Source organism: Podarcis filfolensis (assembly GCF_964270895.1).
Source record: "Podarcis filfolensis genome assembly, chromosome: Z".
Lineage (NCBI taxonomy): Eukaryota > Metazoa > Chordata > Lepidosauria > Squamata > Lacertidae > Podarcis > Podarcis filfolensis.
The window spans coordinates 49,594,450-49,621,795 of NC_139617.1; the positions used below are offsets into that span (position 1 = coordinate 49,594,450).

The window sequence follows — 27,346 nt, forward strand, 5'->3', positions numbered from 1 at the left end:
AAAGTGTTGGTATCCCCAGTCAAGTGTGCTACTCTCTAACTTGAGCATCTGTGGGTGAGCATCTGTGCATGCATGTTTTGTCTTTAAACTGCCTTAAAATCCATGGAGCTGACCGAGCTCTACTCTAGAACTCAAGGATGTTAGAATATTCACAGGCTGGCAGTGGAAGGCTTTGGGTGCCTTCAAATGGGAATGGCCCCCTCTTGCACCACCAGGCAGGGGCACATGGCGATGGGCGGCAGGGTGTGTCTCACGGTCCTCTTGTTTTCCCCCTTGCAGTTGCGAGAGCTGGTCAGCATGTGCATATACCCAGATCCTGACCAGAGACCTGACATTGGTTATGTGCACCAGCTAGCAAAACAGATGCATGTGTGGACCTCCAGCACTTGATCGACATGCTCCCAGAAAAGCCATCCCAGCGTAGTCTTACTTGAACCTTCTGTCCCGGACGAAACCAAGAGGTGCCTCGCCAATTTACATGGGAGAGTTGAGCCTTCCTAGGAAGACGCTTCGTGATTTCTGCTGGCCATTTGCAGGGGCGCTCACAGAGCGGATCCGCTCTAAGCGAAGGCTGTGAGATGCTGCTGCAAGTGTGTTACTTTTTAAAATAACACGTTACAGATATAGATCTCTTAAAAGATCCTTTCTTAAAACTGTTGTGTGTAATCTAGGTTAGGTTATTATAGCAAGGGTTTCTCATTTGTGTATTTGACACACCCCTTGTATCTTAACTAATGTGAAATATTGAAATAATTCCTTTGGTGAAATCACTTTATACTAATGTAAGAATTACAGTAGATTTTGTGTAATTTGTATAACTGCTACTTCTGCCTCTTTTGCAAACGGTTAATAGCAAATTCAGTTTTTAGTTCATATATTTTTTAAAAGAACATCCAGCCTGGAGTTTTTGTACTTCCCTCCTTTGCAATAATAGGGTCTGGTGAGGGAACATGTTTGAAGATTTTTTTAAAGAAATTGAAACTTTGTGATTAATATTTTGCAATGCATTTTATTTGTCACTATGGCTGCAGTCAGTGAGGCCTCCACTGCAGGCCTCAAACCAAAGCTCTCTTTTTTGTCAGTTTCTGTGCCGCTGCTGGCACAGATCTTGTGAGAATCTCAATAGCTAATATTACATGACCAGTGTTACTGCACGCAGAATATGGGGTTTGGGGGGAAAGCTTTGTAAAATCAGTGGTACTTTGGCCATCTACAACTACCTTGAAGCAGTGTTCAAAACATAATGTAAAAGGGTATTACATTGACCATGCAATAAGGTAAGTTAAAATAGAATTCATTCATTTTAACTCAAATGATCACCCACACTTCTTAACTGTGAAGACTCATTGAAGAATGTGAATATTTTAAACAAGCTGATTTGAAGGACATATTAAGACTTTGCATTTACACATACTTTCAATCAGCTAAATTACTTCATTGACTTGGTAATTCAGTTTCCATTGGCCCAAGAAAGGTTTTGCTCAGGAAGCCAGCTTTCTCTTGCATCTGTCTTTTTTCTTTCCTTTCCGAGTAATGGTGCTCAATCAGCTTCAGTACTGAAGGATGCTATTTAGAGAAGGACGTCCACATTTCAGGGGCTGAAATGTGGCCTGGCCTCTGGGCTACTTTCAAAGCAGGTTATTTTGCTGGAAATAAAGAATGGAATATACATGCATCTTTTTCAGTGGATTTCTGTGTAGCTCAGTCTGCCTTAAATTGAGAAGGGCAATGCCAACTACTAAGCAGTTCTGAAACAATCTACAAAGGGTAATAAGGCTAGTGTTTAATTGCTGTGAAAGATCCTGGCTGTGGAAAGCCACAGGGAAGTCCAGCCTATCAATCTTGGTGGAAAGTCAGAATATTTCAGCTTTATTGTACAGCGGCAGCACATCTGCTTACAAACTCTCAGGTGCTGCTGCTGGTGGGTGTCTTTAAAAGCAAGGTAGTCTCTCCCTGGCACTGCAGGCTTCATTTGAATTTATATATAACCTGGTCTTGGGGTGCAACATGAAACTTCTGTCTGTTGGGCAATTCCATGTTACAGGTGTGTCTGCTAAAATCTGGTCTCATATACTTACTCCTTAAGATCTATTAGCGCTTAAGTACATGTATTTCCAAAGAATTTTTTGTGAATGTGCATTTTTAGATAAGATTAAATGATTTACAAAATAAACAGTTTTCTTTGTAGAAAGAAAAAGGTGCCTGGTGTAAAAGCATATTGTCTGAGCACATATTTTTGCAATCTTGAGGAAAGAATTTCCCATGGTTACAGGCTGAAATGGTTGACCGCTAAACCAAGGACTAGGTAATTGGTTCACATATTAAATACTGCAAATGTAAGTTTCAAGGGTAACAGGTAGGATAATAGCCATTTATCAAAGTTAGTTTGAATCGTACTGAGCTTGATACCGACTTTCTGCCCTTCCTCTTCCTTGGAAATATACTTGTCACCTCATTTACCTGTACTATATCCCCCCAAAAAAGCTTAGGTGTGGGGTGAGGTAAAGCCACTTGGGGCTGATTGGTGTAAAATCCAGAGCAACACGGGTTCCAGAGTCAAATAATTCCCACCTTATGCCTGTTACTTTTGCTTTGTTGCCTTACTAAATGATCTGTAGCCCCCTGCCTCTGCCATACCTGCTTAAGGCACGTGAAAGTGTTCAGCAAAAAATGCTGTGACCACACTTTATTTATTCCTCTTGAGTTATGAAAAATATGGGAAATGAATGAATAAATATAAAAGCAATATAAAAGGATATTGTATTCAAAACCAAGGAATCTGCTGAGCACCTTAAAGACCAACATATTTACATCACAAGTTTTCATGACCTAAAACTTGCTTCAGCAGATTTATCTAATGAAGCAGGCTTTTAGTCCACACAATCCTAGGCTATTGCTTGTTGGTCACCAGACAGCTTCAGCGTAAATACACCATTAGCACACAGGGGATAAGATCTGTTAACTTTTACATCTAAGAATGACTGCTGCTCTACTTGTGAAGTGGCTGGGGTCACATAATAGGCTGGATGTACAACTGGGCTGACCTACTGAAGCAAATAATCATTTTAGAAAATTATTTTTCCCTGCCCCAGTTATCACACAAGTCAACCGGTCAATTCATACTGGTTTTTATTAAATCTGCATACAGAACATTAATGCCAGCATACAGATACAGAATTCATGTATGAAAATTCTCAATCCTCTTCCACTGCCCAGAAGTTTCCAGGAAGTCAAGATGTATCCATTGTTTGCACCGTCTCATCTGCCACTTCAAGATCCAAGGGTGTAACCTTCGTATAGAGCACACCTGTAGTTCCCCTCTCACAGCTGTATCGCCCTTGCCTGTTTGAGGGTGGAGAATAGAGAAACAATTATAGAGGGTAATGCGTGTCTGCCAGAAATCCCACTAACGAGGGGGGCAGATGGAGACTGAGATATATACTTAGATCTAGTTGCTGTACTGAGTAAAGTTGCCCTTTTCCCAAATAGAACACAGCAGGTTAATCGCCCCCTTCTGACTACCCACAGAGGAAACAAAACCACAAGGCCCAGAGTTAAAAGTCACAACAAGCCAGACTCCAGCTTATTTCCTCTGCTGCAGGGCAGTTAGACATGGGCCAAGAGGGAGGCATCTGGACACATAGATTAAAATACAACGGTTTAATGCTGCATGTGAATACGTTCTAAGACAAAGTTATTGGAAAGGAAGACTCCATTTTGGAGCGGAAAGCAAGTTAGAGCTTCGACCCCTGCCAAGAACACCTCATTCTGTATTTGTAATCCATATCCCTCTTGCACTCTGGCTTTTGAAGAACCTCTCCTGGACAGAGAGAATGTCAGTGCCGCCAGTTAGCCCAGTTGGAGGCTATGAGTGGAAACCCCAGGTGACCTTTCCGGGGAGTTGTGGATTGCATTAGGACAGTGACCCAGAAAGCTGATTACAATAAGCCTTTTCTTTTTACAGAAGGTTACAAGCACAGGGAAAGTGGCTCCTGCAAAGACAAGATCCTTTTTCAAGGTTAGTCAGGAGTATGTTCCCAAATGGTCCTTTCTAGTCTTTGAAAGAAGCAAATAGCTGCTGCCATGCAAAACGATGCAGTTCTTGTTATTGCCCACACTCTAGTGCAACTTCAAGAATAACCTGGTGCAAGGAACAGAATGGAAAACTGCACAGCAAAGTGGCTATTCCCTTGTCAACAAAAATAGAAAGTTCTGACTCTTCCCTACTTTGAAACAGCCATGTCCTTGGCAAAGACAAAGCAGATGTACAGGGAATATTGGTCTCCCTAAAGGGTCACTATCCCAGCTGCTGCCTTTTCACACCATACTATTTGCGCTGGACAATTGCACTTTAAGAAGCTAAGAACAGCCTCCTGGATCAGGCCAATTGCCCACCTAGTCTAGCATCCTCTTCTCACAGTGGCCAACCAGATACATGGAGGAAGCCCATAAGCAGAACATGAGCAAAACCACACTCTGCCCACCTGCCATTACCAGCAACTTGTCTTCCAAAGCATACTGCTTCTGACAGTGGAGGCAGAACACGGGCGTCTTGGTTAGTAGCCCCTGGTAGCCTTAACCAGCCTTAACGGAATCACTGCCTCCTGTGGGAGCAGGTTCCACATGAAGTACTTTATATATCCCGATTCTTCCAACGTTCAGCTTCACTGCATGTCTAGGAGTTCTGTTGTTGTGAGGGAGAAAACCTCCCTAGCCACTTTATGTCATGCATAATTTTATAAACGTCTATCAGGTCACCTCCTGCTTGCCTTTCCTGTCAACTTAAAAGTCTCAAAGGTTTCAACCTGTTGCTCCACCTTGATCATTTTAGTTGACCATTTCTCAACTTTTCCAACTCTACCCTTTTAAGGTGAGGGGACCAGAGCTGTGTATAGTATTTCAAAGGCAGTTCCACCATAGATTGGTATAATGGCACAATGATGTTGGCCGTTTTATTTTAAATTCTTTTCCTAATGATCCCTAGCACAGAATTTGCCTTTTTCACAGCTGCCACACACAGAGTCAACATCTTCACTGAGCTATCCACTACAAACCCAAGGTCTCATTCCTGATCAGTCACTGCCAGTTCAGACCCTATGAGTGTATATGTGAAATATATATCACCTTACATTTACACTCAACTGCCTTTGCTCCTTTGCCTCCCTTTTACTCAGTTTGCAGATGGTCCTTTGGAGCTCTTCACAGTCTCAAATTGTTTTAACAAACCTGAACAGTTTAGCATCATCAGCAAATTTGGCCACCTCACTGTTCCCCCCTAAGCAAAGACAGTTTATAAACAAGTTAAAAAGCACAGGTCTCAATACTGATCCTTGGAGGTCTCCGCTTTCTACAGCCCCACATTCTTTTCATACGGAGAACTGTCAATTTATAAGCAAGTCCCCATTTATGTGCAATCTATTTGTGCATGACTGCACACATGTGTGGTGCCAGGGACCCAGAAGAGGTATCTGGAAATGGGGAGCAGCCTGAATCCTGGCTCAAGGACACCCAGCCCAGGGCTCTGGGGAGGTTCTACACACAAGCCAGGGGGTGGCATGGCTTAATCAGCTGATGTGCTGGGAAGAGGCAACTGCAGCTGCCAGGCAGGGAGGCTGAGTAGCTCAACAAAGCCCTGCTGCCGCCCTTCAGGCTCATTCATGAGTAAACCCTCCTGAAAAGGTTGTCTTTGGGCTCTGGGGTTGGTCTCCTCACAAGCCACCAGGTGCTCCCCATTTTATGCAATTTTGCGTATGTGTGCAGGGGCCCGGAATGGAACTCCCACATAAATGATGAGCCACCTGTATTTCCACTCTCTTGGCTTCCTGCTATCTAACCATTTCTGATGTGCACGAGGGCCTCTCCTCATATTCCATAACTGCTCAGTTTATCCAGGAGTCTTTGTGCACTGCTCAGTTTATCCAGGAGTCTTTGTGCACATCTCTCGAAAAAGCCCTTCGTTCCTATTAAAATGAACTCCCTCCACTTTTGGAACGAGCAAACTTTCTCTTAGGCTGATAACTACTTCAGGCAAAACAATTCTTGTGCATTTATTTTTCAGGAGTGTGTTTTAATGATCTAAGCTGGAACAGTGTGCAGCCTCAACAATTGGGATACAATTACCTGTAGCATTTCAATTACAAGTGTTTGCACTTGTAATCTGCCTGTTCCTGGTATCTGAAGGTTTAACTCTCATGTCTGTGGAAACAATTGAAACAGGGACACACTCACCTCTTCCCCTTTTTGTTGGGCGTATCGTAAGGACGGAGAAAGTCCAGCTTGTTCTTACTGAGGACGCAAAGATCAATGTTACTGCCAGAGCCCAGATCGTTGTATATGCCAGCTGCTATGGCATCTCTCACAAGCTGTTTGGCTTCTTCCTCCTAGGGAGAAAATTCAAAGCGGGTATCAGACATTTGCCCCCCTTCCCATATTTCCAAGCAATTGCACAATGCCAGCCATCAGCCTCCATTGGAGTGATCATCTCCTGAAGCAAAACTTGCATAGAAACCAAATGCAGGACAGGATCCGTTTGCAAGGCCCAAGATCCCTTCGGTAGAACCTGTGCAACTGGAAATATTGCTCAATTCAAATCAGCAACGAAGTGTATCCATAAAGGCTGTAACTATTCCAAGGAAGAGAACACCCAAACCAAAATCCACTTGGGAAAGCAAGCAGGGGAAGGAGGGAATTTTGATCGAAGGGATGAGTAATTTGTGGTCCTCCAGATATTTTTGGCTGTGTTCAACGGCTGCTGGGAGTTGCAGTCCAGCATCATTATCCCTATATGGTGCAAGGGGACCCATTTCGGTAAGAAAAGAATTAGCAAATTCATGATCCCCCACTCTGGTGAGTCTGCACACTCACCGAAAGGCAAACTAACCTGACTTGGAAATGCCATTAAGAGAGACCATATTATTTAATCCCTCAAGGATATTGTTAAGTAACATCCTATGCAGGTAACCAAAGCTCACTCAATTTTTATGAGAGCAAACTCCTCCTTTTAATTGATTTTCCAGTAGAAAATTTATGTTTTTGCCACCAATACTCTGAACCAAATCACAGCAGAAAATGGCAAGTGATTCCCATTACATTAGCACCCTCTACAGGCCCACTGAGGGGAGGAAATTTGGATTTCAAAGGGTGCTTGGGATAAGGATCTCCAGCGCAACGGAGGATGCTTACAAATGATGAATTCAGCATTTTTAAAGCGAGAGCCTCCTGGTCTAATCAGCTAATATGTTACCGAAATGCCCTTTCCCAGGATTGCAGGGCATTGCCGACTTCCGGGGAGGAAAAAGGCAAACTAGTCATTGATTGCTGATACTCCTATTGGCAGAGATAATTATGCAGTGATTCACGATAACCAAAGTATTTATCTTGGTTACCCAAACTCCCTTTTGAGATAAGGGAGTTCAGGGATAAGCCTCACATGCTCAGAAGAAAACATTCATCACACCAGAGGCAAAAGTTTTTGGAGGTGGAGTAAGGAACATTCACTGGGCCCACACACCACATAATAGCCCTTAGATCAGGGTACCAGACTGGCAAAACCTACTTTTAACTATTTCTAAGACTGGAAATAAATATAAAATGGATTTTCTATCTGCTAGTTAATTAGCACCCAGAACATAAAAAAGCACTAAATGATACTAATTAAGAGGCTAAAAAAATAACCAAAAAGCTTATCTTAATCACTGGTGACTAAGAAAGAATACAACTTATAAGATGACTCTGAATCTGTTTTAAATCTTCACTTTATACTGCCTGTAAGTCTCCATCTTATGCATACTGTGTTGGCTGTGAAAACAAAACTGAATCTTATATGTGTGAGAAAGGAACTGCATATATAAAGAAGCAGACACAAGCTTCTTGTGAACCAGATACTGCCAAGGGAGAGATTAATAGAACCCAATACGGCAAAGACAACACCAAATGCCTCATCGATTGTTGGTATCATATGATACCATAGATGAACAACTGACAGAAGTTAAGAGCTGAAATGCATAGAACATTAAAAAAAAGATTTGATACATCAAAGATACATCAGATTAAGAATGCTCAGAACCTGTGGAAAAAGATATGGACCCATATCTGCCTGAACATGCAATGACATCCATATAGCTGTCTGGAGGAATGCAACGATATCCATATAGCTGTCTGGACAGTGGATGTTGCTATGATGATGGACTTATGAATACAGACATTAAGAGACAACCGGAGATGGCAAAGATGGAGCTGAGAGAGAAAGGGCCTTGGGTACAAACTGAAGTGAACACAGAAGAAAAAGCCTTTAAGCTTTTGGCGATTGGTTTGGAAAAAGAATGGAAGTGGAAGAAGTGTTTCCCTTTTTTTCTTAAAGATGAGGCATGGTCAACCGGAAATAGTACTTGAATATATGGAATTGGGTAAGAATTAATAAAGACACAACAAGTAAACAAATATGGACTATTATACAGTACTATTAAGATCTGTCGGAATCCTTGAGAAATTCATCGTATTGGAACAGAGAAGAACTATTTTGGACATTTAATGAGAATAATATTGAAGAGCTCCTTTTGGACTTTTTGGGTAGAAAAGGGCAAATTTTAGGTGCCTGGTATAGAAGATTGAGAAAACAACACATAGCAGGCTGAGGAACAGCTGGACATCAATACAGCTAGATGTTATTCTGGAGTACATACTTTGAATATTTTGAATTCAAAGGACCCAATCTGAAGTGCTGGTTTTGACCTTTAAAGCCTTAAACGGCTCAAGATCGCAATACTGCACCACTTTCCATTTGAACCTGGACCCTGAGATCATTCTTCTGAGGCCCTTTTTCATGTGGCTCCTCCATGAGATGTCCGGAGGGTAGCAACACAAGAACGGGCCTTCTCTGCAGTGGCTCCCCATTTATGGAATGCTCTCCCCAGGGAAGTTTGCTTGGCACCTTCATTATACACCTTTAGGCACCAGGCAAAAACGTTCTTTTTTAACCAAGCTTTGGTTGATTTAATTGACATGCTATGCCTGTTTAAAAAATTGGGGGTTATTGTTTTTATTTTGATTATATATTTTGTAGGTTTTTATTTTGAGTTTGTTCTGTGAGCCGCCCTGAGACCTCGGAGTATAGGGTGGTATAGTAATTAATTAATTATTTTTTAAATTAAATTGTGCCTGTTCCCAGCAGTTGTTCAGCACTCTCCAGAGATTCTCCTCCACAAGAGGTGCTTCCTGCAGAGGACCCAAAGAGTCTCACAGCTCAGCTGTGACACAGGCAGAGAGGTCTGCATTCTGCTTGCCTCATTTGCTTCCACCGAACAAAATGATTATTCAGAACACACTCAAACTAAGCTTTGTCCTGGTTCAGAATTAAAACCAGAATTAAAAGCAGAAAAGCAGAAAGATGGGCTTCCAGGATTTTTGTCATCAAATATGAGTCCTTAAACAAGCCTCAGACATGTTCATGTGACCCTATCTCAGCTACATCCCTCAGTTTAGCAAGAAGAAAAGATTTACTGAAATAAGCAAACATAATACTTGACACCACCAGAAAAACAGAGGCATTCTTCCTCAGACTGAAAATACAGCTGCTTGCCTGCTCTGTGCCAAATTCAACACTATTTTAGCATTCTTTCAAAGCCATTTTGCATGTCTAAACTGACAAAACCAAACTCCACTTTACCAAATCAAGCACCACCTACCACCATCAGGCCCACGTAACACTTTTAACATCCATTTTATTAAATCCTATTAATTAAAGAAACAGTTGCATACGAGTGGAATATTGTTCTTGCTCAAGAATGGCACTGTGAAACACTGCTCAGGAAAAACTGGCCCTGCATACATGCCACATATGCTAATTCCTACCACCGAATGAAGTTTTTAAAGCTGCAAAACAGAGGTGTATATTGAATGTGCTGACAGTCGCAGTCTTAACGATGGTAGCACAAATGACGCAGGGCAATAATTAATCTAAAAAAGTACCTTAAAAGTTCTGAGTATATAAAAGGAGCACTTCCTCCTTTATGGTTGCAAAGCCCAAGCTAACTGGGAATATCCTTCTCTGGGGCCCACGGCTGCTCCTTAAATGAGATTACAGTAAGAGTGATGGACTGTAATACAAGTCAGCTGTGACAAGCAGTCTTTTATGGAGCGCTCGGCTGGCCTCCATTGCTGCATCACGCAATGGGTCCCAGGGCTCCAATGTGCTCCTCCATTTACCGCCACATGACAAATGGGCAGCACTTGTAAAAGGCACAAAGAGGTCTGGACCAGCCATGTAATGGTCACCACAGATGTGCCAAACTGCTGGAGGGGGGCACAGCAGACCCCCAAGTTCATTAAACTGACCAGTAATGGATCTCTCAAAACGTATCTGAGGAATTGAACAGTAAAGGCTAAAATAAATAACTCAGCATGAAGGCTCATCCGAAATGGTGTTTGATAAATTATTTATAACTGAGGACATTGTCTGCATTTAATTTTGGAGCTACTGGTAGCATCTTTAAAAGATGATTTATGTGTTGTAATGCCATTAAACTCTATATTGGCCCACTGCTGGCTGTAAAGTCTGCTGAGATTTAGAGAATGAGTTTTAAACTGTCACTGCAACATCATAGTAGAGAGAGGACGGTATTAAATCTTTACTTTAAACCCGTTATCAGGAGAGTTGCATTTTGTAGATGCTCCAAAACTGATAGATTACCTCCCTCTCCAACAGCAGTGGCAAGAGTCCCAAAGTCAGCTCTGTTTCTCCCCGTCCCCATCCCCAGGACACAACACTTCCACATTTGTTTTACAAGTAAGTGCCTTGGTCACTTCACTGATTTGCAGGTGGAAGAGTACAGAGCACCCTAATCCACATACAGGAGAGACAACTCTGCAAGTGAAAAGGCAGGCTGGCTGTGTCGCAAGCAAAGAAGTCACTTCATCATCTACAAAACGTTACGCCAGAACTGCCTCACGTCCATTTCTGGATGTCTCTTTCCTTAGAAAAAATAACCTGGGACTGTTTGGAGAATGCCAGTCCACTGAAATGGGGTGAGAGGTGAATACATTTCTACATATTTAGAGCCTGCATAAAGTTATTTCAGCTTTTCATCATCCAGCTACTCCAACCTCATTAAAAGGTGCCTATAAATTCACCAACAGTATTTTGGGTTGTCTGTAAACAGCTGCATCCTGACATTTGAAACACATCACCATAGTTCCAGTGTGGAAGAATGGAATATGTTCTATGCCCTCACTATATATATAAAAAAGATAAAATGTACAAATTACTTTAAGTGAGAATCTGAGAGAGATAACTGGGCTGGGGAGGGGGGCATTCGGGAGGTCAGAGCGGCAGTAAAATCTATACAGAAGTGCTGGGAGTTTGGGACTAGCAAAACGATAGCTCTTGAAGGATACCAAAGCCTAGAGAAGGATAATTAGACCATGGAAGAGTAATCGGCAGCCTCGATTGTATAAAAATGTGGATATGCCTGTCTTCTGGGAGAAACTCTGTCGAGATCAATACATAACTGGAAGCGGAGCTAAATCTGCTGGGAAGCTCAGGAAGAGAACCAACCCGGTGCAGCTGCTCCGTATCAAAAAGGTTTGATTCCTTCCTGCATCCCCTCCCTTGTTTTATTTTATTTTTTAAAAGGAGAGGGAAGGCTGGAAGCCCCTAACTTCAACTGACAGAGACATACAGGCTTATAGAGACCTGAGTTCTAATGCTCCTTATTTCCCAAAGTGCAATAGGAGGGGAAAGCAATTCAGATATTGTTGCTTTGAAGCACAACGTCCTAGTGGAATAAGATGGCAAGATTATTGCTTTCTTCTGACTTTAGCTTTCGAGCAATCACCCAGAAACTGCTGAAGCAATTGTTTTATTTGGGACAAGGGAAATTTGTGGTGCCAGTTCTCCACTCCATCCAACGCTTTTCACACAAGTTCCTAAGTCATCAAGAAACACAAGTTTTGTAACTGGAGAACACTGCTGTCTGCTATCACAAGGGCAGGAGACCAGGGGCAGAGGAAATCAATGTGAGGTCACCCCACATACACCAAGTCTCCATTTGCTAAAATTAAAGAGACAATTTCCTACAGCAGGGATGGGGAGCCTGTGGCCCTTTAGATGTTGAACTAAAGCTTCCATCATCCATCACTACTGCCCCAGGCTGGCTGGGGGAAGTTGGAAGTCCAACAACATCTGGAGGGCCACAAGTTTCCCTTCCTCCCCCACCCCACAACGCATCATCTAGCATCCATGGAAAGGAGGCGATCCAAGGTGCATTTATTTACCCAGGAATCCAAGTGAGCTTGGTGGGACTTACTTCCAAATCAACATTCATAGGATAGCACTCAAAACTTATTTTGCGCTCAGTACCCCAGCTGTATTAATTTAAAAGTAGTAACGGGTATTAAAAAAAATATCAGTACAGGATATATACTCTCATATTAATTTAGTGAGTTACGTAATGAAAGGTCAAACTTGTTCACGAACTGATGCATTGAAGGACCCATAAAAAATAATGCAGCACAGAAGCTTATGCTGCCATACAAATAATTTTCAAAATGGGCACCACTTTATCCAAGCTGACTGGATTTGCTCCTGTACTGACCCTCACCCAATTAAGCAATTTCTTCCTTGCATCCAGAAACAGCTGGCTGAAGTGACCCTAACCCGGCCTCCAGCATATAATGCTACAGCAAGCTGTGTACATTTGTGAAGCATTTTACCTCACTGGTGATATTCCTAATGCAGCAGAGCCAGGCTGTTCTGGTTACCATTCAGCAGCAAGGAGTAAAAGCATCAGGAACACAAAAGACTCACTTCTCAGTTCCACACTGGGAACCGAAAGGTGGTGGATTTCCATGTTACAGACCAAATGCCATGTGAATGTTTGCTTCAATGAGGCAGGAAATCAAACAGGTGATGTAACCACACTGTAATCTTCCAGATCTCAATGCAAGAGAAATTATGAGGTCATGGGTCCCCCACTGTTTGAGAATTTAAACATCTGGGAGTGGGGGGGGCGTGTTGTCTAGGATGCCTATATAGCTATGACAGACAGCATAGACACACAAGCTTTGGCAACAATAAATAAACAAGAGTTTGTTTCATCACGAGAATTCACTCCTTGTATGGGTGCTGATATTTGAAGTGCGCTTTGCACAACAATAAACTCTGCATGCATGGATGAGACTTCCTGGCAGTAATGCTGGGCCTTGACCATCAACATGTGTGCTGCTGCAGCTCATCCTTGGCTCACATTCTGGCACAGCAAACCTTCAGGCTGTTCTGTTAACCACATGTTACAAGAACACAGGCACTCTGCAACGGGTTACTGCAGGTAGGAGCTTTTCAGAGAAGCAAGGAAACATTACTACTTCAGCCACGCACGATGCAAACCCACCTTTTCTGACATAACAATAAAGTGGGGAAAAGAGGCTGAATCTCCAAATGGAATCACAAGACACACAGGTCAAAAGTAGCATTCTTTCACCCCGTGTTACGAAACTCGATCTGAAGCAGGCCAAGGTTCAATATAAGACTCCTTGCCTTTGGGGCATTTAGCAAAAATGCTGTATGATTTGTCTTCTGCACATTGTAAACATCTAAAAACAAATTGTAAACAAACTTACTGGGCTTTGTTCTTCAGATCCTCCCTGAATCAGCCATCTCTTAAAGCCTTTAATTACAGCTGGCTGAACCTTTGCTATTTTCACAACACACTAGTACAAACACAAGCAAGCCAGGCCTCCTCTTTCTCATATCTACATCACAAGTATAATAAACCATGTTAATATTTCATACCAGTGTGAAATATGCTGGAGTATCAATTCAACATCTGTTGTCTTTAGGGTTCTGGAGTCCCGCAGTGGCCCTTTCAATTTGTAATTGAGTTCTATACTGAATTAATCAGCAGTTTATCTTTTTTAGTAAAAAATATCTTCCCCACTAACCTGAATTTACATTAACAATTTATGTTGAATTACCTGCCAAGGCAGAAATGTATGATTCTAGAACTACCATTCAGTAAGGCTGGCTCCTCTTATTTCATTCTTATATGAGCAGCCACCGCCACCGCCATTCTGCTGGATAAAACCTCACATCACAGAGCCAGCCTCCACCTGAATTTTCAAGGGGTCTGGAAGAGGCTACACCAGGCTGTCATTCACTACAAGATAAACACAAATGCACAGACTTATTTAATTTGTTACTGATACAAATTGTAGCAAACGGAACCAAGATCTGATTGGAAGCAAAATCCAAGCAAGTGAATGCTGTGAGAAAAAAGCCTTGATTTTATAAATCTTCTTAATCCATCCTCTCACAGCTGCAGTGAGGAGCTGGATCTGTGTGACAGCAGAAAGGTGGAAATGGACAGACAACCAAAAAGAAAAAGAAAAGGCAGCTTGCAGAATTGTGAACGGTGTTATAACAGCAACCCTCTGTTGGGTATTAAGGTGTATTTGTTCATGTTTTACTGTCAACAGGGAAAAAAATCAATCTTAGAGGCAGGGGAAGAGTCCGCAACCACATCATTAAAGTATTCTGGGAATTCCAATAAAACCTCTCTCCAAAGTTCGCAACAAATATTTCCCTACCCCCACCCCCTCCTCCACTTAGTATTTCTTGGCTCTTTGCATACAAAATGTATTTTGTATTAAGAACTCTTGCTTGCTGCAGAAGCACCAAACCAGTCTTGCATTATGGGGGGGCGGGGGGTTTTCCAGGCAAATCTCACCATTTCCTTCAGTTCAAGAAACAACAGCAATACAACTTTTGTTTGAATACTTGGCTCCTAAGAAATGCATCAAAAATAATTACCTGTCTGGCATACCTACTCTGCGAGGAGTGAAAGCGATCACCAGATTTCAACAGTCCACTGTGAGCAGACCTGCTCATATAATAGGCACTAACTTCGTTTCCACGAAGTTCAGCGGGCTGTTGCTGCACCTCTCAGTTTAAAGGTGCTACAGTTCAGCATACATTTTCAAATTATACATAGTACTAAAGAAAACTAGCAAGCAACTGCAGGCCTGCCAGTGTTAACAGAAACCAGACCCTTAAGGTAACTTTGGGTGGGATTCACCTAAGAAACCCCGTGGGGAAGTCCTATGCAAGCACTTCAGCTGGTGCAATGGGGCTTTCCTCTCCCCCCTTCCCGTTGAGTGGACCCTGAAATTGGGGGGGGGGACCCCTGGAACCCTACATGGGGGGAGAAAAGGGGAATCATTTCATCTGCCTAGCTGAAATACTTCTGCAGATGGAACACTCATAATAGTGTGATGTTTTATTCCACCGTTTATGTATTATTTCCTTATGGGAGAACACTGATGAAACAGCTCAAGATACTCAATCACTGGAAAATCCCCCCCCCCTTAAATAAAAAATAAAAAGCAAGAGTTTTTTCTATAATTAGTTCCACAGGATTCTTTTTTTCTGCATGCCAGGTAGAAAGATTCATGCCGGGTAGAAAGTTCCACTGATGAAGGAAAATCCAAATTAGCTCCCCCAATTATGTTTGTATTCAAGAGAGGGAAATGGGGAGACGAAGTTTGGAGAAATACCAGCATCCTTGCACAAATCTTCACAATTCCTGCCCCAGAGAAAAGGGCAGAGAGGCTGCAGCCGGCAAGGCAAAGTGCAAGCGCCAAACACCAGAGATACACAAAGCGGTGGGCGCTCCCCCCCCCCCGCAAAGGGGCCCCGTTTTTGAAAGGCCTTCTGCATAAGCTGTGTGTGCTGCCAGTGGGGATGCAGGTTGCTCAGGCAGCTCTCCCGCTTAATGCAGGCTGTCTCCCTTGATCTCCGCCGTCTGCTGGCAAACCCCCCCAGCACGCGGCCACCTTCCTATGGAGTCATTAAAACACCAAGTGTCAACCGGGGGGATTAGCCAGAAGACACCCACACCTGAGCCCTGTGGCAGGGACACGGGCATTTTGATCAGCCCCACTAATGAAGCCAGCATTCATATGCAGCGTGTCACGGCTCCAGAGTGTCAGTCACTCACACAGGAAGCCTAAATGAGACTGATGAGGCGCCAGCACCTGATCAAGTTTTAAGTTTCGGCGGTTGTCAAAAAACAAACAAAAACTCCCAACTATCAGCATTGTTGTCAGCCATTAATCAGGCGCCCGCTGCAAATAATTATGTCCGTCATTTCCTTCGCTCTCCACAACATCCCCATCTGAGCCCTGTTCTTTCACATCCATCCTGAACTACAGATCCTGAATCCTCCACCGTTTGTCCAGAAAAGCAGTCCATTGGCCAGTCCACCCTTGCACTCCAGAGCTGTGGTTTGAAAATGCTCTGGGAGGCAGGAGGCTGGAATGTGTCTTTCCACAGACTTTGCAGTACATGTGAGATCTGCACACAGAACCCACCAGCCACCCTCATCCTATTAAAGCAAAGGGGTTTCACATTCCGCTGCAGTGGGAATGTGAAGAGAATTGCAGACAATGCATTTGTCATGGTGCTTGCATGATGGGAACAAGCTTCTGGGGAGTGGCTGCAGCTTAATGGCTTTCAGGCGAAATGCCTCACATCTGCAAACAAAAACAGATTTCAGATGGCTGACTGGGCTGGGCTGCAGAGGCCACTTGCCTGGCTTCCAATGTTCAAATCCAACATGTGGGGCTGAATTTGGTGTTCTGAATGCTTTCTTTTATTCCCCGTGGTTGAAAAAGGCGTGGAACAGCACTTGCTGCTTTTCACTGGGGGCTCACTTGTACTTTGCATGACTGTCTCTGCTACCAAAGCAGTAATATACATAGTGCATTGCCCTTAAGTGCAGCGGTGCAGAGGCTCTCAAGTTCCAGAAGCTGCATCTCCAGAGCCCTTTTTCATATACAGTCATGCCTCATGTTACGTTTGCTTCAGGTTGTGCGTTTTCAGGCGACCCAGAAGTACCAGAAAGGGTTACTTCCAGGTTTCACCGCTCGTGCATATGCACAAAATGACATCATGCGCATGCGCAGAAGCGGCAAATCGCAACCCACACCTGTACAGACACGGGTTGCGTTCTTTTCAGGTTGCGAACCGGCCTCCGGAACGGATCTCGTTCGCAACCAGAGGTACCACTGTAAACAATTATTAGGAAGTGCAAAGTATCTGATAATACACCACTAGTCCTAGAATGGAATGCAAGGCCTTCTTCAGAGAAGGGCAATCCTAACAGCAACATAAATAACATGTCAGCATGATGGACCAATGAAATCGGACAGCACAATGCTTCTCCCACCCCTCCCACCCCAACACAACAGACCAAACTGCCACAATGGGAACAGCAGACTGCTAGAGAAACTATTTCTAAAGTCAGGTCAAGGCTGCGGGAGGGAAAAAACCTTTAAACTGCTAAATGGTGAGTAAATGTGACTGTAAGGAAGGACTGGAGCCCAGCAGGCAATTCCACCTCTTCTGAGCTGACTCTCCCTCACCTTCCTCCCTCCTCACACTCCTCCTCCCCTTCAGTCCTCATCAGCTGTAGTCCAGCTCTGCTGCCCTGTTAGCAAGATGCCTAGCAAACCTACCAGCATTCAAGAATGTGCCCTTGTTTCCTTCCACAAGTCCTGCATACCATGCACCAGTCCTGCAAACTCAGGGGTGATTCCAGGCAGAAATGAGAAACAAATTAGCATGTTTCATCTGGGCCAAGATTAATTCTGGTCCTTTTGTCTCCAAGCCTCTAAAGTATGACAGTATTTAACAGTATTAAAAAAAAGAGAGAGAAGAAATACCCTTTTCTGTCATTGCTAAGCATATGAATAGGTTCAACATTACAGTATAACCCTGCTCCAAGAATTGAACCAAAGCCATCAATAGCTTTACCACTCTCCCATTCTTATTTCAGGCAAGTTTAGGTGCACATGTGAACAACTGTGCTTGCCCTACAGTGGCCAGGGGCTCAACCTCCTGTCTGAAGCATCAACAACATGTCTGAGCTTTAGGCCTAAAGCAGTTGCCATCCTTGGAAATCCGTAACAGCCCCTCTGGAGGCCAGCATCCAACCACTGATCTATCCTGAGAAGGTTCGACAGACAGACTCTGCGCTACAGCCTAAGGAAGGGCTGTCACACTTGGCACCAACAAAGCCACTTGCTACCTAAAACTCAAGACGCGGTCGGAGGTGGGGGGGGGGGGCAAGCCCTGCTGGTGTGAGGATGCCTGAGGCAGTGGTAGAAGCTTCGACAACTCATCTTCAAACGGCGGAGAGCCAGGGCTGGAGAAACCTGCAAAAATTGGCTAAGCCTGCAGTCCTGGTTTTTTTAAGTCGAACATCTTCAAAGTCTGCTATTCTCACTGTAGGGCACAGCAGCTGCCAGAGCAGGTTTGATCCTCTCAGCTTTTGGCAGCTCTCAACTTGAAATTCCAGCAAAAGAAATTTTTCAAGTTGCTATTATTGCCTGTCAGATTTATAAATATTGTGCACTATGTGTTGTGGCACGGCTCTCTGGGGACGCTGGCGCATGCCAAAAGCGTAACAGAATGAAAAAAACAGTTCCTTGTCTTCAAATAAATGCTAATTTCTTTAACTGTGCTCACACGATGCTTTTGGTGAACGGCTTCAGTAGTACAGAATATATATCAGAGGGGGTGGGGGCTGATTGTCTTTTCCTGCAGTATTCAGCTGCTGATTTCATTAAGCTTGTTTAATTAGATTCCAGATGCTAATTTGCAAGTTGATACCAGAGGGTGCAGGACAGTTTGCCTTTGAATCATTTCTCTGTGATGTGATGGTCTTGAAGAACACCACTGCCCTTTAAAAGCTCTATCAAGATATTCTGACAATTAGCAAACAAAGGAGCTGCATTAATCTTGACAGAAAAAATATTAATTTTCTACACATTTTAATGACCATGGCACCAAGATTTTTAAAGTTCTTTTCACTGCATGTGCATCAGCAGTTGACCAATTCAGCATTAACACATTGGGGTGGTACAGAGATTTACCAAATATTGTTCAGTCTTTTCACAGAGGCGCTGTCATCGTGCAACCTGTTATGCTACTAAACCTTCAAGGAATTTGTGCTAGAGAACACCCATCTAAAAAGGGGTACTTCATTCTGGCCAAGATATAGCTTCCCTTCATAGTTAAAAACAGCACATACACAAACAGAATTATAGCCTTTTTGCTATCCAAATCCACATGCACTGGGTAGTCCACGCTATCTATAGTAGTCAGAGCCAGATGCAATTCTCTCCCTCCCATAAAACCAGATTAGCCAATAAAACATTTGTTTTTTCCAACTAGGGAGGGGAGTGGCTGAAAGATGAAGGAGAAGGAATGGGGCAAGAGTGGAGGGGATCCTCACTCCAATTTTTCCATATAAACCCAAAAATGTGGTTTTAAGCTGTTTCAAAATGGAAATTTGCTTCTTTCTTCTAGTCAGATGACAAAGCAAGCTGCTCTGTTTAAAGCATTAATATAGTAATGATGATGATCTTTGGATGAAGAGTGGTATGGAAATTAATAAACCAGTGAAATCATAAACAGACAAAAATACTGCCAAGGCAGTACAGTCAGGTGCGAAGGCCCTGGGGCAAATGGGGCAGCCCCTCTTTTGTGATGCTTCTGCACCTTGACAAGTGACACCACAGGCACACAAAGTATTGGTCTTCTCCATTCTCATCCATTCTCAATCAAGAATAAAAGCTCAGAATTGCTGGGTTAGCTCTGGCCTGCTAATCTGAGCCTTGTGTACTCTGCGAGGGTGACAAAGGAGCTTGGCTATCTAGGAGATGTTCACTATGACTTAAGTAGTGATATTACCAGGATAGCAGCAGTTAAGATCCAACTCATTAATACAATCACCCATCAAATACAAATGTTGGGCTGAAGGTGATTGCTTTCCCAAGACAAGCTGTCAATTTCAACTGAGTGCTGAGTCACATTTTGCTCTTCTGTGAAAATAAATAGAACCTCCAACACCTCTGGCAAGGGACAGGTAGGGCTCTTCCATTACTCTGTACTGGGCAGTAAAGTACATTGTTTTCAGATACTCAGAGGCAGCAGCACCAGCTACCATGGCCAACCAAAATGAATGGATTCCTGTTTATGCTCAATTCAGCAGCCAATTAAAAACGCCGCTTGATTGTGTACATGACAATTGCTTAAATCAGGCTGGCCTTTAAGCAACTAGAAATATACTATTTCTGCTCCCATTTTTAGCCATTCTGCTGTTGCGACACACAAATATGGTACTGAGGATTTCACCCTTGACAAGCTGGGAGTAGAGAACCACTAAGCCACAAAAAGTAACTTCAATGCCAGTCTCCACTTTTAAAAAAACCTCAAGGGCACAGAATGTGGCTTTGTGAAGAACATGCACAGACTAGAGACCCAATAATCACCCATACCTTCCACTTTTGCACTCATAGCTTAAAGAGTCAGGCACAAAATATCTGGAAACACCAGCATTTGAGGAAACATTAGGTATGTGTTTAACACATCCTGAAGAATTCCTGCAATTACATCCACAAGGCACAGGTGTCAGACTTGCACGGATTTCTCCACAGGTACACACATTTTACAGTTTTGTGTCTAACTCAAGTTTTGTGCGTATTTATTAGCACAGAAACAATACTTTGGATAATCCCCACAGAAGACAACAAAGTGACTCTTCAGACTGTTGTGGCATTGCTGTAACTGAAAACCAACCATTAAAGATCATTCAAAGGACCCCATCCTACAAATCGCACTATGCTACTATCACAATTATACAAATAAACAGCGGGAGCACAGGAGGCGGAGAGAGTGTTTACCTCCATGTCAGGCTTGAATTTGTCTTCAAAAACTGCCATAGCTGCCAATGAACCTGAACCTGAAAAGAGCAAGGAAAAGTTTTCGTTTTAATTTTTTTGGTTGCATCCAATACACCATTGTGGTTTTCAAATGACAGAACAGAAAAGGCGACAATGAGACAAGAACTTTACAGATACTGATTTACATTCCCATACATTTGTTTTGCTACTTTAGAGCAGCATCTCTTGTCCAAGCTCAATAACAAACGGAGCCTTACTCTGAAGAAAGGCAAAGGGAAAAAGCAGGTTGATAACTCGTACCAAGCTCCCAACGGAAGCTGCACCAGGGTTTAGTGGGAGCAGCTTTTATTTCTTGAACCCCAGCCCCCTTCCCATATGCTTTTGAAAATATTCTCAATATCAAAAGTGAATAGTGGAGTGGTATGGCAGAGAGGGTGGTGGGTGGTCATGCTGTTCAAGGCAAGTAAAAAAATCCTACTGAGAGAGATATTGGGGCAACATTTCTAGAACAGCTGAGATATTTTCTAGAAATATATATACTGAGCCACGTATGACCAAGCCAGAAGCTTTGAGAAGAAGCAGACTAGGGCTTTAAAATCATTTGGATCAGCTGAAAGGAACAGATTATTTCAGTGGGTTGGTTTAGCACATGCACAGAAAGATATAGGAATCCGGGTGGCCATTCAGTCTCATCTACCCCAGTTCAATTGTGTTTTATTTTATTGTGTTTTGGATTGTTTCTAGTTTGCACTAAAAAAACAGTAAGGCAGAGCACACCAGAGTGGCAAACATGAATCACACACAAAGGTTTAAACACACACATTTGGCGATTCCAAGAGCTGTCCTACAAAAATACTAACAGAAGAACCCCCTTTTCCAATGTCAGCTCCAGGCATTACAAGTCCACGCAAAGAGCGGCTATGAACTATTTGGCAATCTTAAATAAGCTTTGTTCAGAAGAGAATGTGAATCTTCCCTGCACAGACATCATCATCATGTTTCAGTGCAGCCCAGACAGTATTTCAGGATGCTCTGCTTTTGGAGATTGAATAAAGTTAGCGACAATTTTTTATGCCAATTAGGAGATTTTTTTGGCATTTATTACTTTTTAACTTGTTTTGCATACCACTATCTGTTTAGCTGGGTCACCCAGAAAGCCATATTTTCCATTTAAAATGATTTGTGTACATCGCTTGACCACCTCAATGGTTTAGTAAAGAAAAAGGCAGCGATTAAAGAGTTTCAAATGAGGTGTCCTGCTGATTTTATCAAGTCTGCTGAATGTATAATGAAAAGGGAGAAGCTGACAGTGACATTGCTGAGAAAATACAGACTATCTTATCTGAACCATTTAAGGAGGTCCAATTATAGATCAAATTTAAAGGGTAGAGGCAGATTTACAGACACAAATCAATGAACATGGCAATTCCAGCGAATGTGACAAAGACTCCTCCTGTTATGGAATATTGCTGTGGTCGAGGATCATTACCTTTACAGTACCAAATACATCACATTTATAAACAGCAGGGTGCACAAAGCATCTTCTCATACTCCAGGCAACGGCTATTCGTTTTTGCCTCCGAGCAACGTACAGCTCCATTTTCAGAAAGGCACGAATGGGAAACAAAAAGGAATTCTTTGCAAGTGACTAACAGGAGAGGAGAGCAACACGCACAAAATATGCCAGCTGCCAAAAATAGCAAACAAGAAGAACTGTGCTGAACCACAAGGAGGTCAAAGTGAAGTCCTGTAGGGCTGCTCTGGATGCAGTTTATGAGGCAAGCCTTACTGCCAAGCTCCCCACAACGGGAATAAGCAGAATCAGGTGGAATAAGAGGCAAACAAGGTATCTGGGAGAGCCTCGCACTGGAGTTTTAACAGGGAAGACAAGAGCTGTAATGAGGCAGAAGAAATATTTCACAACAATCTATTTTTTATTTAATTTATATCTAGGCCTTGCTTCTGAAACAGCCCATTTTGCACTCACACGCTAGCAAAATTCCCAACATTTTGGAAGGCAGGGGACGAGTAGGGTGTGAACAGAGAACATACTGTAAAGATATATACACAGACACGAAGTTACCACCAGCCCGTTCCCCAACCATCTGTGGTAGGGGCAGGTTCTGATCCCCATCTTTGCAGCTGCAGCACTCTCATTTTTGACTTTCAAAGAAGAGCCTTAATGGATTCAGAGACTGGATATTGCCGGGGGGGGGGGGGCACATCCTATCTCTCCCCCCAAGCACTCGTCAGCTCACTCCCTGGAGCAGAGGAAGTGCTATGTCCAGGAACGATGCTCTCAACTAGGGGAGGCAGCCTCTTTCTGCACAGCTTCACCCTGGTTTCCTATTTCTTGATCATGCTGGTGTGTGACCAAGACACAGAGCTGGCATTTTAAACGATGGCTATCAGGGCATATAGCTTGGCAAAAACAACACAAAAGGGTTAATGAAGTGAGAGGCACTAAACCAGAACATTGGGTGACAAGCCTGGGTAACAGACCACCCTCGCTTTCTCAAAGCACCACAAAATACTCAAGGCAGCTTCAGAAAACTAGCTCATGCTCTTCAGCGCCAGAAGCCCACAGTCAACAGGCCTGTATTTGAGGACAGGAGCTGCACGGACCTCTCTGGATGCCATGCGCCCCCCCAACACTGAAGAGAACCGCACAACGCTGGTCACAAGGCAGTCTGTGAGAGCATGCTCTTAAAATGCCTGACGCAGCACCTGCCCCTACACCAGCCTACAACCATCTTACAACCTGCTGTGGACCAGGCTCTTATTGAACATGCTACAAGAAGGAACATGCTTCTTGTCGTGGCATTTCAATTGTGGAACATCCCCACAGAACTTCATAGGCACCAACTCTGTCATCTTTCACGGTGCCAATTCAAAACTTTCCTGCTTGCTCAAGCTGCTTTGCGTGTGTCGTCCCCCTATTATATTTTGCTGCCTTGTAAAGTTGTTTAGGCTGTATTTTCTACATGGGGCTTTTGTGGTTATATGGCCACTTTTGGTCTTGTTCTGCACATCATCCGGATATATTAACTGATAAAGGGTGGTTTTAAAAATACTTTAAAATAAACTGATCAGGGCACGTAAGTTTCTCAGTGCTGCCTGCATTTAAATTAAAAACAGCCTAGAAATAAGTTCTACACCAATCTCAAAAGTGATTTTATTTATTAGACCCAGAAAGAATAACAAGAAAGGGAATCTTTTCTGTGAACTGTCCTCTTTTCTGTAAACCACCCTGAGATCTCTCCGGGTATAGGGCGATATATTATTATTATTAATAATAATAATAATAATAATAATAATAATAATAATAATATCTGAATGATGTTCTCTTTACAATTACATTACAGAGTCACAGCATTCCTCTTCATACATTTGATGACCTAGATACTTTTTGTGTTTTAAAATGACCTTGCTGTCCCATATTTAACCGATATTGGACTTGTCCATTTGCACACTGCAGTTAGCAGCCTTCGGAACGTCAAACATTCAGTGAAGAGTGCTTTCTTTTACTAAATAGCCTTCTGCATCTTCCAGCATTCAAGAACCTGTTTGCTGCTGCCTCTGCCTGCCACACTGGCAAACAAATGCACTGTGAAGAGAGTAACATTTAGATTTCTCTAATCCATCAGTGTCAACAGTCCCTGACAGCGCACTTATTCACAAGCGCTCATTGTTATTCAATTTGCTGTTCCTCCTAGGTAGATATCCAGTGCTCTCCACAGACCCATCGATCGGCATCATTTTTCACTCTGGTTCCTGGCTGAGAGGCCTGGTCTCTTGGTGGCATTGCCTGTGCTGCAGACAGACATTGCCAATGCATGAAGAGCTGATTTATGAATATGAAACAATACTGGTGCCAAGAGATCAGCCTCAGCCACAAGAGACCACCAGAATGCATCTTGCTGCTTCCCAAGTCTGAAGTACAGACTTCAAGCCCTTTAATTGTATGCATGCATTTCATTATATAGCCATGGCCAGAAGCTTTTCTAGACAAGCCAGCAATCAGACAATCTTGCATCGTTTGCTGAAATCCGCATTTGTCCTTTGTCAGCATAAACACTTTAATTTGATGTTTTCACTCCTGAGTAAGCACTGAGTATGTTTTAAACTCCTTCTAAGGAACGACACTGGTCTCTTATTTAGGAACAAAATGCTGGATTTCCATTCTTTGCCTGTTTTGAGCAACAATACAGAGGCCTTACGCACATGTAAAATATTGCTTAAAACAACAAGAGAAAGGTATGGGGAAATTAGCATTCAGTTTGTAGATACATGGAGGAATCATGGAATAGTAATACTGCTGCCTTGTGTGCGCCTAACATCTGATCCAATATGAGCAGGTCTGAGTATTTACTATTCTGCTGTGATAGCCAAGTCCTTCTGGCTTAAATATGCATTCTCTGCCACCAACCTAAGTGTGGAGCTTGTCAAAATGTTGAGTTTAAAAATCATGCTAATATTTTGGCACATAAGAGATCAGTCGGCCTTAAGAGGAGTACTAAAAACACAAACTGTGTTCATATTGCATCACATCTGCCCATCAAAAGGATGCGCTCCTTTCTTTCCAGAAGAGGCCAAAACTGGGTTGTGTCAATGTAGAGGCACTGCAAGACATTCATGTCTGTGCCAGATATCCATCCCAAGAACAGAGCTTGAGGGTATGAATTTTGATGTCTGGTTTTATGATCATTTTAAGATTGTAATCCCTAAGCCTTAGGTATGCTGCACACTGGAGCAAGAAATTAATTCTTCAGACTCTCAGTCTGCAGTATCACATCTAAAACATGGCCCCTACATTTGGACAAATTATTTAAACAGTAGACTGAAGTTGTCCATACTGTATGATATTTACCAGACCAGAGATCTGCACAATGTGCCCTGTAATGAAGCACTGTCAGGTATGCAACAGCCCAGCCCTAAGCACGTTTACTTGGAAACAAGTGCTGTGGAGTTCAGTGTGGTTTGCTTTTAAACATGCTGGAATTGCAGCCTTCCTCTTCTCTTTTTAAAGGAATAGCAGTATGGTATATAAAACAGACAGATTAATACTGTCAGGCTTCACAGGCTTAGAAGCCTATTCCCATTTAATGACAGCAGTCCTTACCAGTCAGATTTCTTTCCCTGGGTTCAGTGAACAATATTCATAGGATAGCCATGCTCTACACCTTCAAACAAAACAGGGTCAAAGGATTCCTGGTGCAAGGCAGACATGAATCCTGCAGTTTTGGGTCACTAATCATTCACTATACAAATGCAGCAAGGTAATTTATTGTTCAGCAGTTTAATAATTTATAAGTTTCAGGGCACATTTATAAATATTAATCCAATTTCATATTTTATGTTAATTCATATAAGGGTCTGAATAGAATATTACATCATAAATCCTATAATAGCATTCTTTCAAAAATAGATTTCATGCACAGAATAAATAATTTACTACTTTGTAGGGTACCATGGCACCATCTATTGGTGTAAAAAAGCCACACTCTGTTCTTCTAAGCATTTTGTACAACTCTGCTTCTCTATGCCCAGGACTCCAATTTTCCCTAACGCTGGCATGAAAGAACATCAAAATAAACCATACAGATGCAGTAATTTTTGAGTACACCTCTTCCATAATCTAACCAGGGCTACCTGTAAAAGAGATGCTTCTGTGGTTTTGTGTGTGTGCACGCACACACATCATTTCTTCAAGTAATTTAAGAAAAATGTTTGACCCTAGTAAACACAGAGGTGTGGGCTTTTTTGTACATATAGGCGGCAAAGCATTAGAGCAAAGTGAAATTGGGGTCAGAATGAATTGAATCTATGTGAACAAACTCCACCAAACATCCATAGTAGCATTTGCCTATTAACTACTGCATCCATTTCAAGAGCAAAACAATAAATTAGAAGCTCTCGCACTCTCCACTGACAAGTGCTACACATCTGTATTTTCAGTCAGCTAATATTATTTTTGCTGCTGACAACCCCTATATAAGCTACAGGGCTGCTTTAAGAAATCTGAAATCATCCTTACAGTGTAATTTCTCTAGAGGTTCTGATGGCATTTCAGAAACTTTGTGTGTGTTTGCTTTAATGTTCTGATGAAGAACCACTGCCTTGGGATTCGATTTAGTGAAACATTTGCCATTCAGCATTGAAGCTACACTCTGGGAGTCTCTGGCAAATGTGCACAAGCTGTATTTCCCATCTCCCCACACAGCCATTTACAATTTGACAATGATTTAAAGTATTATTATTAGGCATCAAGAGATAGGATCACACAAAGTATGAGATCCCTGTTTTACTTTCACTTTCTACAACACTAACGACATTTCAGAATCACACACACACAAGTAAAAATGAGGAAAGAAAAACTAATTATGACAGATTTCCACTAGTGGGCAGTGCAGTTACCTAAATTGTAACAGGGAAAGACTCACCCATTGTGACATAAGGCAATTTGTCAGTAGATCCATGAGGATAGATGCTGTAAAGATGGGCCCCGGTGACATCCACCCCACCCAGAACCAGGGCTGCGCCAATGTAACCTTGATACCTGGAAGACATGAATGTGTTTAGCATAAGAGTGTGTGAACACCAGAAA

The 27,346-nt window shown here is 42.7% G+C and overlaps 2 protein-coding genes across 3 annotated transcripts in view; one reads left to right on the forward strand and one right to left on the reverse strand.

The window, feature by feature from the left end:
- The window catches only part of NEK6 (NIMA related kinase 6), a 98,149-nt gene extending 95,952 nt beyond the window's left edge, over window positions 1-2,197 (forward strand). For both annotated transcript variants that reach the window (XM_083597393.1, XM_083597392.1), the window contains exon 10: window positions 280-2,197. In XM_083597393.1, the coding sequence (XP_083453519.1) occupies window positions 280-390 (111 nt within the window). In that variant the 3' untranslated portion in view covers window positions 391-2,197. The remainder of the gene's footprint in view (window positions 1-279) is intronic.
- A 915-nt stretch (window positions 2,198-3,112) lies between these two features.
- Window positions 3,113-27,346, reverse strand: part of PSMB7 (proteasome 20S subunit beta 7) — a 29,336-nt gene continuing 5,102 nt past the window's right edge. The window contains exons 5-8 of the mRNA XM_083597451.1: window positions 27,183-27,298; window positions 20,740-20,798; window positions 6,229-6,380; window positions 3,113-3,342 (exon numbers count right to left, since the gene is read on the reverse strand). Coding sequence (XP_083453577.1) covers window positions 3,231-3,342; window positions 6,229-6,380; window positions 20,740-20,798; window positions 27,183-27,298 — 439 coding nt within the window. The 3' untranslated portion in view covers window positions 3,113-3,230. The remainder of the gene's footprint in view (window positions 3,343-6,228; window positions 6,381-20,739; window positions 20,799-27,182; window positions 27,299-27,346) is intronic.